This window comes from Marmota monax, unplaced genomic scaffold (assembly GCF_021218885.2).
Source record: "Marmota monax isolate L192 unplaced genomic scaffold, Marmota_monax_Labrador192_F-V1.1 WCK01_AAM20220418_F8-fsc00109, whole genome shotgun sequence".
NCBI classification, from domain to species: domain Eukaryota; kingdom Metazoa; phylum Chordata; class Mammalia; order Rodentia; family Sciuridae; genus Marmota; species Marmota monax.
The window spans coordinates 2,640,108-2,654,150 of record NW_026695229.1 but is presented as its reverse complement, the minus strand read 5'-3'; the positions used below and the strand labels follow the sequence as shown (position 1 = coordinate 2,654,150).

Here is a 14,043-nt window from a genome sequence, read left to right as displayed (position 1 = left end):
CTCCACTACCCCACACTTAACCAAACTGCAGAGGGAGAAAAAAAAAGTGAGCACCGGCACAAAAGCATTTTTTTTTTTTCAGATTTTGTAGCCGTGCGATCATCACTTAGCATTCATTCATTCGTGTATTCATTATGTGAGCTGTACATGACTTATTCATAAATCAAACTTCTGATGAGGGTCCACACACTGGCTCGTGGGATCCGGTGTGGAGGAAGACTCGTGAATGCAGGCTCTCTCAAGTAAGTGCATTAACTCCGACAAGAATTAACAGAATTAAGCATCACTCCTGGAGCTACTAAGCGGTTGGACTGGAACCAGAGCACACGCTAGGCCACGCCTGGGGAGACCACCCTGCGGACGAACAGAAGCTGACAAGACTGTTCCTCTAGTTCGCCAGCGCCTGAAAACAATAACCTCAACCCGCCTTCACCCGGAGGGGAGCCCAAAGGCTACGGTTCAGTCCCGCCTCTACTTTCACTTCCGGTCTCGGGGCGGGGCTTCCGGCTGTCAGAGGCGAGGCTTCCGTCCACCTGGGCGGGGCTCCGGCGGTCAAGGGAGGCTGGCCCCAAAAGCTGCATCGGCTGAGGCTCGGGGACTGTGGGGCGGACCATGGCGGCGAACCTGAGCCGGAACGGGCCCGCGCTGCAAGAGGCCTACGTGCGGGTGGTCACCGAGAAGTCCCCGACCGACTGGTGGGCAGCTTGGCGGCCCGGAGTGGGTGGGGGACGCTAGCGACAGGCGGCGCGGCCGCAGGTGGTGCGAGGCTCACCTGCCTGCCCGCCCCACACCCCAGCTTTGTGCTGTCCCACCCTTTTCACCGCTGCCGCGTAGTTCGTGAACGGGTGGAACAGCTTGGGAGACCCAGCCCTTTCCCCTGCACCCTCGACGCCTAGTGTCGGCTTCGCGGCCCTCTCTGTAGGACTTCGCTCGGTGTTACTTGCTGGCCTCGCCAGGTTCTTTTTTCCAGCTTTGGGACTTCCCTGGAGAAAGGGGTCCTCCGCAGCTCCTCCACTCTCTCCTGAGAAGGCGGAAGCATCGCTTGGGTTCTTCCGAACGCTGAGTTCAGGGATGGCCTTTGAGAGGGGTCTGACAGCCGGGCTGGGAAACATGAGCTTGCTCTGGAGGCTCAGACAAGGAGGACAGGTTGGGGGCCCTAGTTCTCTGGGAATGTGGATTTCAAGACCTCTGCTTCTCTTTTCTTGTGTCTGAATCATGGGAAGAATAAAAATAGGATGCTGGCCACCTATTTAGAAAAAAGTCAGGTCTTCCCTCCACCACTCCCCCGCAGGCTTTGGGAGGCTATCACTGTGTAGGTCCCCTTATGCAGTTGATGAAATTACAGTACTGGGAGCCTGAATCTGAAGTTTCTGGGGGTAACCCTGGGTAGCCCCCATACAGATCAACTCTCTGCCATATGCATAGCTGTAAGTAATTCTCTAGTTCTCTTTTTCACTTTCCCATTTGCTTAAACTGTTTTCATTGACCAGTTTTTAGTGCTTTCAGTTCTAAGAAATATGCTTAGTATGGTAGATTTAGGTAACCAAACTTGGAAATTAGAAACTAGAACTTGGGGGTGGAGTTGTGGTGGGACCACCCCCACCCTGTGGTCAGCACTGAGACCTTCTCTACTGAGTATACCCTACTGTGTGGGTCCTCATGGACTCCCTTTCTGTGTTCTGGGCTAGGCTTTGCTGCTGTAACCAGCCACCTCTCCTTGTCTAAGTGCTTTCTTGTCTCCTTTATACTTGCCTGGTGCCTCAGTCTTCTCAGGAACTGTCACTGTTTTTGTTTGTTTTGCTTTTTTTTTTTTTTTTTTGTACTGGGAATTGAACCCAGGGATGCTTTACCACTGAGCTACATCCCCAGTCCTTTTTATTTTTTACTTGCTATAGTAAGTTGCTGAGGGCTTCACTGAGTTGCTGAGGTGGGACTTGAACTTTCAATCATCCTTCCTCATATCTAGAGTCACTGGTTACAGGCATGTGCCACTATGCCTGGCGAACTGTCACTGGTTTGGGTGTGATACCTCACAGCCCAGCTGGTAATGCAGACTTCCCTTGTTTCTAGTCTTTTCTTGGGTTTCTTACCAAAGTTGTCTACTGCCACCACAGCCTGGTTCTGATCTGTCCCATCTACTCTGTATTCCTCCTAAAGGTGCTTAGCCTCCTCTTACCATACTCTGCTTGGATAGCCATGCTGTTGCCCACTTACTCACCTCCAGGCTCCTGAATGACTGCAGATTGTGTCAATTGCATGAGCCCCTGGCCTCCAACCCTAATTGTCACAGCCATTTAGGTAGTTACTCAACAAACTGAGGCAGGTCCCCTTTCACTAGCTGAAAAAGATCTGGACTGTCTTACTTCCCTATCCATAACTCTGCAGTGACTTCCCGTTGCACACTGAATAAAGCCCAGACTCCACCCCACTGACTTGCCCTGTATAACCCTGTTTTGCCTCCTGTTTACCACACTGTGGCCACACCTGCTCACTACTACTCTACCCTTGCCTTTCTCTTCCTCAAATTTATAATCTGGTTCCTCTTCAGAGCCCTTGCTCTTGTTACTTCCTCTGCCTGGAGCACACTTCCTCATCATCCCAGGTATGGGCATGCCTTCAGGTCTCTGCTCTGAGGTTTCCTTCTCAGAGACCTTTCTGAATTCCGAGCTCCCTGACTACAATCACCTTTTCCTCTCCTTTAGTTTCACTTCCTTCATTTACATACCTTGTGGATTTTCTTGTCGCTTTTATCTCTTCACTAAAAAGGGTGGGATGAACTTGTCTCTTTCCTTGGTGCCTGGTACAAAATTGTTTTGTGTACTCAAAGGTCAGATGAAGGGTGGACTGAATGATATAGAAGAAGCAGTAGAGAATATCAGAGGAAGAAGAGCTGATCTCCAGTTTGGTGGGTCATTAAAGGTTTCACACAGCAGATGGCATTGCATCAGGCCTTAAGGCCAGAACCACAGCCCTATTAGCTCTCTAACTTGGATCTGTCTCTAGTCCCCTCCCTTCAGATCTTGATGAGATTGTGCTCATCTGGTTCATCTGTCCCATCCTGTGCCTTTTTTACTCTGTGGCAGTACATTAGCCTAGGTGTGTGGTCTATCTTGTTAGAAGGCAGGTTCCATGGGCGGAGCCTTTGGTGATTGTTCATAGTTGCATTCCTATTGCCAGTAAACAGTAGGTTCTTAGTATACATATTTGAAAGAATGATGGAATGTAAGGGCTTTATTTACATGCCACACATCCTTGCTATGCACAGGCCAGTGCACCAGATTTTTTCATGTTTTGAAAGAAGAGATGGGAATGTACCTCTGAACTGGGAACAGTCTTGAAGGTGGTTTAGAGTGGAACTTGGGGAGAGGGGAATGAAGTTGGAGGGATAGGTGGCAGATACCAAGTTGGCCTTATTAACTGCCAGATCTCTTCTTAGAAGAGATAAGCTGCCATCTTCTGTTCCCTGCTGCTTGTGCCAGTCCCTGTGCCCTGGCAGCCAGGCCTTGTGGCCATCAAGAGGAATGGTTTTGTTGGGCATGGTGGTGCACACCGGTAATCCCAGTAGTTTGAGAGACTGAAGCCAGAGGATTGCAAGTTCAAAGCCAACCTCAGCAACTTAGTGAGGCTCTGAGCAATTTAGCAAAACCTTGTCTCAACACATTAAAAAATGGCTGGGCACGAGGCCTGGTGCTTAAGCACCCCTGGGTTCAATCCCTGGCACCAGGAAAAAAAAAAGAGAGAGAGAGAGAGGAATGGCCTTCTTTCCCCCCACAGAAAGTTCCACCAACTCAGGCTGACATCTACTGCTTTCCAAATCTTTCTTCATATTTCTCTGTGGTCCACCCCCCCCCCTTCTATATTCTGTTTCCTCTCCTGATAAGCAGCAGCTCTTTTCTAGTGGTCTGCCTCCTGCCTACTAACCAGGTCCACTGGGCATGGGGTTTGATTTATCTTTCTCAGGCATATGCATCCGCCCAGTGGCATTGGCAGGCCGTTATCCTGTCTGTTCTTCCTCCAAAGCTGGAGAGATGACAGATACTGGGCTGGGTTTTATCTTTGACTTTCTTTTAGAGAGATCATTGCCTCTACCCTATACCCACCAGCACTGTCAGAGGTGTTAAGCTCTTACATGGTTGGTACTGATGACTATGATTACACTATGGGGAATCTCAAGCAAAATTTGCCTCTCGAAGGCCATCTCTCCAAGAATGTTCTCCTTGAGTAACCCTTGTTCTTCATAGCTCAGATTTAACTGTCTTTTTAACTGTCAGATTTACTGTCTTTTCTCACCACCTCTGGGGCACAAGTTTGTAAGCCAAAATTTTTTCAGAGTCTTATAAATAATTAGTATTACCAGAAAGAAAGGCAGCCCAGTGTCAGCCATGGACAGTTAAGTTTCCACAAGATAGAAAGTCTGCATCTTGCCCACGGTTCCTGTCTGTAAGAGGTTGGTGGGTCACTGGTCTTAATTGACTTCTTGTAACATTGTCCCTGTGGGTTCTGATACTGTGCACACCTATTAAAATCTGAGTTTGCCAGGAGACTATCTGGGGGAGACCTGCCACACCACCCTTCACTAAGGCAGGGCAGATGCACCCCCAAGTGTTGGCAGCCTTCAAGTTGCCTGGTGCATCTTTCTCCTTCCTATCTACTTACCTACCTCATATGTATCTCTCCTTTGAGATGCTTTGGATTCAGAAATATATATGTATCTTTTGTCTTTTTAAATTCATGAACCTGGTAGCCAGATGAGTATTTTACACATAAATGTGTGGAATGTTATCATAAAACTCAACAACTTACATTTTCCTTTAAGTAGGTATGTGTTTCCTATCTCCATGGCTTTGTCTCTCACAGCAAGTCCTGTGATTAGTCAGCCTCAGCATGGCCTCAGACATGAGAACCTGTCTGGCAGGTCAGAGTGGGGCAAAGCAGAGTCTGCATTTGCCATGGTAGGTGTGGTGAAGGCAGATGGAGCCCAGGGTGCTGACCACTATACCCACTTTTGTTTTATTTCAGGGCTTTGTTTACCTACGAGGGCAATAGCAATGACATTCGTGTGGCTGGCACAGGAGGTGAGTATCCCTCAAATGGACTCTTAGCACCAGGAGGCCAGAGAATATGGTGTATAAAGGAAGAGGGTTTTGACTGTTACTGGTCCATCTTGTTGGCATTTCTGCTATCCCAGCAGGAGAAAAAGGACTCAGGCAGACAGGTTTCCTCTGCATGTGACTCCACTGCAGTCACATTTCCCCTCTTTGAGAGTAAGAGTGGGAAGCCTGCCTTCTGCAGACCTATCCCCATATTAGCTCCATTGAGGGATTCCTTGACCCCCTGATTAGGATATGGACCAACACAAGGCAGGTCTAGGGGCCAGAGCTCTTTCAGTCCTCTGGGCAGCATGGGTCCTGGCCCTTTACTGGACATTTCTGGTAAGCTTTGGGTTTTAGATATTTGTGAGTGAAAACATTCTTCCTCAACATTTTATCCCTGGATACAGGGAAGTGCTGCTCTTTCTGGAGAAGCCAAGTGAAAGTAGCCAGCTCTCTCCAGATCATGGGCAGTCTGTGCCCAGGGTGGATGCCGGCTAGTGCAAGTACAGAAGCCCCACAGACCTTCTCCTCTGCCTCTTCTCTGCCCTTATCATGAGCAAGAGCACTGGGGAGAGGCAGTGTCACTGCAGGTGATGATGGGGACCTCAGTATGGGCAGTTTCTGCAGGAAGAACTGGCTCCTGGCCACCACTGGGCAGAAATTGTCAAGTAGGCTGAGCTAGAGATGATGTGGTATGAACCCGAACTGATACTCTGATCCCTCCCCATGCTCAAGGCCAGCATGCCTATACTCTGAGGTTCACCTGACTTCCTCCCACTCCCAGTACTGAGCAGAACGTGGCTGTGTTGTTCAGTGAGTGCCTGGAACAAGTTCTCTGCTTGGTGGAACAAGTACAGTTTTCGTGACAATTATTGATAGAAAGCCTTTCCTCCTACAAGCTGTTTTCACTGATGCATCCTCTTTACTGAATGGGCACTGAATGGGCATCTCACATGACATGGTAGGTGCCTGAGAGTTGCAGGGATCAGCAGTCTGAGTGTCCTTCTACTGTTGCCAGTGACACAAAGCAGGACTATGCTACCAATGCAGCATTGACTGCGCAGGTTCTGTGGAGCCCTGTAGCTAAAATGCCTGACCCAGTTCCTCCTTTCAGCTTTGGAAGTTTGGGGTTTGAGAATGAGTGTCATGGAGAATGGCTTATGCAGCCCATCCTACTCCCAGCATCTGAGACTCTGAGGACCAAGCCAGTTGTTCAGTTGTGAGATGTTACAAGAGATCTGACCCTCTGGGTGACTCTGATGTCTAAGTGAACATGTGGCTCCCAGTGGGGGTGACTTATTAGCCCCACTATCCTGGGGCCCTTTGTGGAGTCCAGGCAACAGTAAAATTGATGTAGAGATCCTTCACTTTGATGTTTGTGATCTGTAGTAGAAATGATATTTTTAATTTCCAGAGTTTTCTTTGAGTGGTTTTTAAACTAGTGTGGGTTTTTAAAAAAAAAGTCACTTGAGGTGCTTGTCAGAAAATTCAGTCTCCTACCCAGGTGTAGTAGTGGTACATGCCTGTAATCCCAGCAACTTGGGGGGCTGAGGCAGGAGGATGGCAAGTTCAAAGCCAGCTTCAGCAACTTAGTGAAGCCCTAAGCAATTTAGCAAGACCCTGTCTCTAAAGAAAAAAGGGCTGGAGATGTGGCTCAGTGGTTAAGCACCCCTGGGTTCAATCCCTGGTACAAAAGAAAATGCAGTCTCTCAGGTCTCACGAGCTATGCTAAATCAGCCTAGTGTAAGTAGTTTATTTTGTTTTTATTTTTATTTTATTGTGGCATTGGGGATTGGACACTGACCCTTAAACCTGCCAGAAGTGCTCTATCACTGAGCTATACCCCTAACCCCAGAAACCTGATTTTAAATTCAGCTCCCAAGGATGATTCTGAGGTTGATGGGGTAAGAAGCCCTAGTGAATAGTGGCTTGGGTTCCCTTACTGATGAATCAGGCATTGGGGTGGGCAAGGGACACTGGCCACCTCTAACCCTCTCTGTGACTCTGCAGAAGGTGGTCTGGAGGAGCTGGTGGAAGAACTCAACAGTGGGAAGGTGATGTATGCCTTCTGCAGGGTGAAGGACCCCAACTCTGGCCTGCCCAAGTTTGTCCTCATCAACTGGGTACGTGGACTCATCTCATCTAGTATGACAGGGGAAAGTCCCTTGATTTCTTTCTTATTTTGACTTTTTTTGGGAACAGTGTATTTTACTGGCATGATTTATTAAACAGAACAGTTGAAAGCTGTTGAAAGAGCAGAATAGTTAATTAATTCATTGTAGCCCAAAGAATAACTGTCCTTGTCAGAGGAATCTCAACAAGTTTAAAGCTAGCTTCAGCAACTTAGTGAAATCTAGTCTCAGAATAAAAATTTAAAAAAGAACTAGGCATGTAGCTCCATGGTAGAGCCCGCCCATACCTAATGTGTGAGGCCCTAAGTTCAATCCCCAGTACAGCAAAAAATAAACAAAATAACTGGCCTTGCTACACAAAATTCATTCTCTAATCCCAGAATTAGTCCTGCAAAGTGAAATAAAAATAGTCAACAGAAGAAATTCCTGCCTCATTTCCTTCATGGTAGTCCTTTTAGTGAAGCAGAAATCCTAAGGAGTGTGCAGGGACAGGAGCTCCAGCAGAGCGTAACCCACCTCATTGGGAATGAAGAAAGTTCAGAAGCCAGGTGCGGTAGTGCATGCCATAATCCCAGTGGCTTGGAAGGCTGAGGCAGGAGGATCACAAGTTCAAGATAGCCTCAGCAACTTAGCAAAGCCCTAAGCATCTTAGTGAGACCCTGTCTCTAAATAAAATATAAAAAGGGCTGGAGGCTCAGTGGTTAAGTGCTACTGGGTTCATTCCCCGGTACCAAAAAAAGAAGAAAAAGAAAGCTCAGGAAACTCCCCCACAGTGGAAACCAGCCGCTGTCCTGCCCAGAGAACAGTTCCTGAGCTCCTTGGAGGTGTAAGAACTAAACTCATTGTGTGACTCAGTTGGGAGAATGATGGCTACTTTGAGGGGATTCTGTTTGGGAAGATAAGAAAGCTGCTATGTGCCTGGGAACTTGTGGAAAGGGAAATGGCTTTGGGAGGAGGCCTGGGTCATGCTGGATGTACTTGTGTTGCAGACAGGCGAGGGTGTGAATGATGTGCGGAAGGGAGCATGCGCCAACCACGTCAGCACCATGGCCAACTTCTTGAAGGTGAGGGCTACACCAATCCTGCTGTCCCATAAGGGGCCTCACAGGATCAAACACTCCAGGTTCCTGGGTGCATCTGAGTTGGAATTGGAGCTGGAGTCAGGAGCATGCTATTGACTAATGCTCTGTTTGGCTCTCAGGGCATGAGCAGAGGCTGCTCCTCTGGTGACCCAGGTACATTGGAGGTACATAGGAGGCAGGGATGTGACCAGATAGAAGGTTGTTCTCAACAGAGCAGGATTAAGGATCATGCTGGAGCTGATCCAATGGGAAGGGCTGGCCCTGGGTTTTGTTTTGTTTATAAGTACTCTAGATAGTTTAGCAGCATTGTCAGGATTTGGAGAAAGAAAAAGGATGCTTGTGCCCACCACCATAACATCATTTTAGTGTATTCATTTTTAGCCCATTTCTGCAAGTATTCACATCAGTTGTTCTATAGTCACCTTTTTTCAATTTCAAAAGCAGTTATGTTGTAATTATTATTTGTTCACTTGCTAGATGACCTTTTTGAACTTCTTTGATTACTAGCAAAGAGACATCTTTGATTCCCAGTTCTACAAATACGTTTTCTGATATGCCTCAGTGTTTCCATCTAGTAGCTGAAAAGGCTTCCAAGTTTATTTGGTCTAGCTGGGCATAGTGATGCATGCCTGTAATCCCAGCAACTCAGAAGGCTGAGACAGGAGGATCACAAGTTCGAGGTCAGACTCAGCAACTTAGTGAGGTCTTAAGCAACTTAGTGAGACCTTGTGTCAAAATAAATAGGTCTGGGCATGTGGCTTAGTGCTTAAGTGCCTCTGGGTTCAATTCCCCATACCAAAAAAACGTTATTGGGTCTAGTATAACAGATAATGAGGTCATGGGTCTGCTTCTCAGGAAGAACTTGGTGGCTGACTGGGCATCTCCTGAGCTGCAGCCGGAACTATTACAACACAGAGAGGAAGGGCCTCAATTCCCAGCAGCCAGACAGATGCCTTGCCGTCTCCTGTGGGCAATGGTGGCCCCTGCTACATGGATAGACATGAGTTTTTTCATCCACCCCTGTGCTTGCAAAGCTTATCTTTAAGTGCTGCTTCTGCCACAGGGGGCCCATGTGACCATCAATGCACGAGCAGAGGAGGATGTGGAGCCTGAGTGTATCATGCAGAAGGTGGCCAAGGCCTCCGGGGCCAACTACAGCTTCCACAGGGAAAGCAGCCGCTTCCAGGATGCAGGACCCCAGGCCCCAGTGGTGAGTGCTGCCTGCCCATCACTGAGCTCTCATTGCTGAGTACTTGAGGATGGGGGCCAGGAGTCTATATGGTTCCCAGTGTCTATGTAGTTGGACTCCTCATGCCTGGCTTCCATAGATGGTAACCATACTTGCTGGTTGGCCCAGCCATTCCAGAGCCTTTGTCTGGAGCCAGCTATGTATGGTCAGGCTGGAGGCTCTTCAGGAATGCACAGCTATAATGGTCCAGCCATTTCCCAGGGTCACAGTGCCAGTAAGTCCTTGGTGGTCCCTAGCAGGAACCATTGTAGAGGAAGTTCAGATGGCATCAGAGCAGAGCCCTACCTACCCACATTATAGGGAGACACCTGTAGATTTGTGGTCCTTACACTGAGTGGTCAAGTTGATAGTGGGGAACTGTAGCATCAGACATACAGTTGGGTTCTGCAGTAATTCCTGTGGACAATGCTGTGACAGTCAGCTCTCTAAGGGGTAGCCCTGGCCAGAGGCCTGCCTTAGAACTACCTGGTCCCAAGGAGACTGCAGACAGGACCTTTCCTGCCTTGGCCCCCATGCACAAGGGCTAGGTGCCACCAGAGACCCCTCCAGTGTTCTTGGGATTCAGCATCACTGCTGGGGCAGTTTCCTGGGCCTCTTTCTGGGCACGTGATATCTATCTCCTTGAGGGTGAAGGGCCAGGCTCTTACGTACCCACTGAGTCCACTTACGTGCTCTTATAAATCCTTTCCACACTACTCCTACCTCTGTACCTCGGGGCCTGTTCTTCCACCCAGGGCCAGGTCTCTAGCATTTGCTATCCCCCACAGGGTTCTGTGTACCAGAAGACCAATGCCATATCTGAGATCAAGAGAGTTGGAAAAGACAGCTTCTGGGCCAAAGCTGAGGTAAGAACCATGGAGTAGGGGCAGGCACGCTGATAAGCATGCTACACAGGTGTGTAGTGAGTGTTCTACCTGATCTTTTATAGGTAGTTAAAGTAAGGCGTAAGTGGATTAAGTCACAAGGCATGTGAGGGATGTGCTGTAGTGTCTTTCCTCAACCACATGCCTGTGGGACCTGGTCCCAGGCAGGGGGTGAGGCCAGGGGTCAGTGTAGGGTTGAGTGGCCAGCCCTCCCTGCAGAAGGAGGAGGAGAACCGCCGGCTGGAGGAGAAGCGACGGGCTGAGGAGGAGCAGCGGCAGCTGGAAAAGGAACGCCGGGAGCGGGAGCTGCAGGAGGCTGCCCGCCGAGAGCAGCGCTACCAGGAGCAGCACAGAGAAACCAGCCCCTCAAGGTAAGCCCACCATTCACTGGGCTAGGGTGCTGGCCTCATGGTGGGGGGATCCCTTGGGTGTCCCTGTGTGCTCACTTAATCCCTCAGAGGCAGGACGACTGAGGGTACAGCATGAGGGGCTGCTGAAGAGCCTTAGCTGTCTTCCCCCGACTCTGGCCCTTCCCAACAGGACAGGTGAACAGCAGCAAGAAGTGGTTTCGAAGAACAGGGAGGAGCAGGTTAGTCTTGGCATTTTCTCACAAAGGGTCTGGAAACTTTCTAGTTTGGATCCATCACATGTCAAAGCGCCTGAACTCAGATTGAGGGCTCAGCTCAGATTCCTGAGACACATCTGGGCATATCAGATATGCCAGTGGGAAGGAAAACCAGGAGCAGAAACTTCTGGCATGGATTGCAACCTAGTCCTGGGAGAGGCCCTATCAGCCCCTTGGCTTCTTGGCCCTGCTGTAGCCTTCAGGGCCTACTTGCTGGGGTAGGGGGCAGTGAGGTGAGAAGCTCTTGAGTCTTACTGCTCGGGTCAATGTGTGCTCCCCTAGGTGTTTTCTGATCAGCGGACTGCACACCCACGGGAGATTTTCAAGCAGAAGGAGAGGGCCATGTCTACCACCTCCATCTCTAGTCCTCAGCCAGGTGGGTCATCCCTCTGGGCCTGGTCACAAGACAGGTGTATTGGAGAATGACAAGGAACAAGTGAGGAGAGTAGCTTCGGGCTGAGGTGTCTCCTCCTACCCATATGGCTGTGCTGCCTGCCATCTCTCTGTACAGCCCTGGAGTCTCTGTACCTGTGCTAGCTGGGGCCAGCTCCCTTGGGCTGCTTTAACAGACCAGGTGGGTTTGTGGGTGCCAAGAAGTGGTTCTGAAGTGGTGGGGATGTTGTTTGTGGGGGTTTGCAGGCAAGCTGAGGAGCCCCTTCCTGCAGAAACAGCTCACCCAACCAGAGACCTCCTTTGGCAGAGAGCCAACTTCTGCTGTCTCAAGGCCCAGGGCAGGCAAGGCATTTGTTATTCTATGGGACCCTGGAGGGGGACTATGGTGGAGAAGGGAGGGTTGTGGGAAGGAGAGGAGTCAGAACCTGCTATGTCCTCTATGCAGATGTCTGTGAGGAGCCAGCACCCAGCATTCCTCCAAGTCTGGTGCAGGCAGAAGAGGAAGCCACGTACGAGGAGCCTCCGGAGCAAGAGGCCCTCTACGAGGAGCCCCCAATGGTGGGTTCTCTGAAGTGGGGTGGGGCAGTGAAGGAGTCACAGGCATGAGTTTTCTGTGACACACTAACGGTTTTGAAGCACTTATGGATTCTCATTCAACTTTTGAAAGAGCCCCATGCTATAAGTTATGTGGGCCAGTGCCCATGTGACTGATGCTGGGTGAGGGAAGCACCTTGCAGTTTGGGGCTACAAAGGCATTTGCACTGTCTTTCAGCCTCTATATCTTGGGGAGATGACTGTGGTGCGGGTGTGTTAGGACAGCAGTAGCCCCCAGCCTTATGTTGCTGCTCACCCTGCATGTGCTGTTACCCCTGCCTTCTCAGGCCCTAACTTGACCTGAGCCACCTGGGTGAGAAGGCTGAGTCTGGGTTAATCCCATCTTTCTCTCTCAGCAGGTCCAGCAGCAAGACACTGGCTCTGAGCACATTGACCACTATACACAGGGCCAGGGGCTTAGTGGGCAAGGGCTGTGTGCCCGGGCCTTGTACGACTACCAAGCAGGTAAGGTGCCCTACCTGGCTGCCACAGATCATGGGTTCTGAGATTAGGAGATAGGAGCAAATGACTGGGGCTCTGTAGGGAGACAGCACCAAGGGTGTTGGGAAACAAAGAGGAAGGTGGGAGGTAAGTTTAAGGATGGAAGCCCCACTGGAACTGTGATGACCATGGCACTGAAGTTTCTATCCTAAGACAGCCTGGGCCTCCCCCACATACTCTAGCCAGCTGCTTACCATCCCTTCACAGGAACCCCATTTGCCATCTTGTATAGCCTCCAGGTCTGACCAGAGAATGGAGCTGACTTCCCAGAGGAGACCTTGGGGAAAGGGCTGAGGGTCTTTGGGGAGCAGCCTTTTGTAGAAGTGCTCTGTAGGAAGATGTTCCCAGGTGTAGGGGGCAGGCATTGCAGTACTATTAGGCTCTGTATGGTCTGTATGACAATGGGATGTGACCAAGGAGAAAGCAGACAGCCCTGAGCTCTAGTGCATGAGGGGACGGGGCTGCCCAAGAGGCACACAAGTATTGGGGACTTGTGAGCAGGGCCCCTGATGTAGCACCTGGGCTTAATCTTCCTGCAGCGGATGACACTGAGATCTCCTTTGATCCTGAGAACCTCATTACTGGCATCGAGGTGATCGACGAAGGCTGGTGGCGTGGCTATGGACCCGATGGCCACTTTGGCATGTTCCCTGCCAACTACGTGGAGCTCATTGAATGAGGCTGAAGCCCATCTTTCCCTTCCCCACCCAGATGTGGCTTCCTTATTGTTAAAAGAGAAGATGCAAGAGTCAGTGTTTGGGACTTCCAAGAATGGAACCACAATGAGGAAAAGGCCTCAGGGCTCCTCTGGCTTGGGTGGTTCAGCCTCTGTCACCCCAGATGCAGCAATAACCCAGTGATTCACAAACACACTTCCTGCAACTTCCCAGATCCTTCCACTAGTGTGGCTCTTCACATCTGTGGGACACTAAGCTAAGCCCCACCATAGTGAGCCCCCAGGTAATCTCTGCCTGAAAAGAGTAAGTACTGCTAAGCCAGGTCTCTGAGCAGGAGCATCTGGAACAGCCTTCTGCATTTGCCTTTTCTTTCTCTCTGGCTTCTAAAGGATGGTGGCTGCAACTATTTAGAATGACCTTTGGGAACAGTGAATTTAGAGAATTGCTTTTATCAGTCTGTGACCAAAGTCAGTGGACCATAATGAGTTTGACAGCAGGGAGTTATTGTCTTACTGGAGCCTGCCTGGCCCCACTCCATTTCGGTCCCTCTGTTTGGGCCTTGGGAAGTGGGGATGGGATGACCAAGCTCCCATTTCTGGGTATGTCAAAAATCAAAGACACGATGTATCCTTGCTGTCTCCCTGTTTTCTATCCCAGCCTGTGAGTCTGAAAAACAAATCCAAGAATTTCAGTTTGGTACCCAGGCTCCCAGCTCTGGTCTGACCTGCTGTAGCTTGCCACTCCTATGTGGAAACAAACCCCAACCTGGAAGTCTGCATCTGCTTTGTGTCTGGGATGGATGTGTTTGTGTGAGTGAAAATGCACATGCATATG

General features: G+C 49.8%; 1 protein-coding gene across 2 annotated transcripts; it reads left to right on the top strand.

Annotated features, from left to right (window-relative positions):
• The first annotated feature begins 532 nt into the window (after positions 1–532).
• Positions 533–13,980, top strand: Dbnl (drebrin like). 2 transcript variants are annotated; one of them, XM_046437884.2, is made up of 13 exons: positions 533–695; positions 5,020–5,075; positions 7,104–7,216; positions 8,215–8,289; positions 9,371–9,517; positions 10,324–10,401; positions 10,639–10,790; positions 10,960–11,008; positions 11,327–11,420; positions 11,684–11,779; positions 11,883–11,995; positions 12,388–12,496; positions 13,072–13,980. In XM_046437884.2, exons 1-13 carry the CDS (start codon positions 613–615, stop codon positions 13,209–13,211), a joined length of 1,305 nt encoding a protein of 434 aa, XP_046293840.1. In that variant the 5' UTR covers positions 533–612; the 3' UTR covers positions 13,212–13,980. The 2 variants fall into 2 exon arrangements, with proteins under 2 accessions (XP_046293840.1, XP_046293841.1); XM_046437885.2 differs by having other exon boundaries at positions 534–695; positions 12,391–12,496.
• The last annotated feature ends 63 nt before the right edge of the window (positions 13,981–14,043 follow it).

Coding starts and splice junctions, on each gene's coding strand:
- Dbnl (XM_046437884.2), top strand. CDS start 613: ATGGCGGCGAACCTGAGCCGGAACGGGCCCGCGCTGCAAGAGGCCTAC. Junction 7,217..8,214: donor AGTTTGTCCTCATCAACTGG/GTACGTGGACTC, acceptor CTTGTGTTGCAG/ACAGGCGAGGGTGTGAATGA. Junction 12,497..13,071: donor CTTGTACGACTACCAAGCAG/GTAAGGTGCCCT, acceptor ATCTTCCTGCAG/CGGATGACACTGAGATCTCC.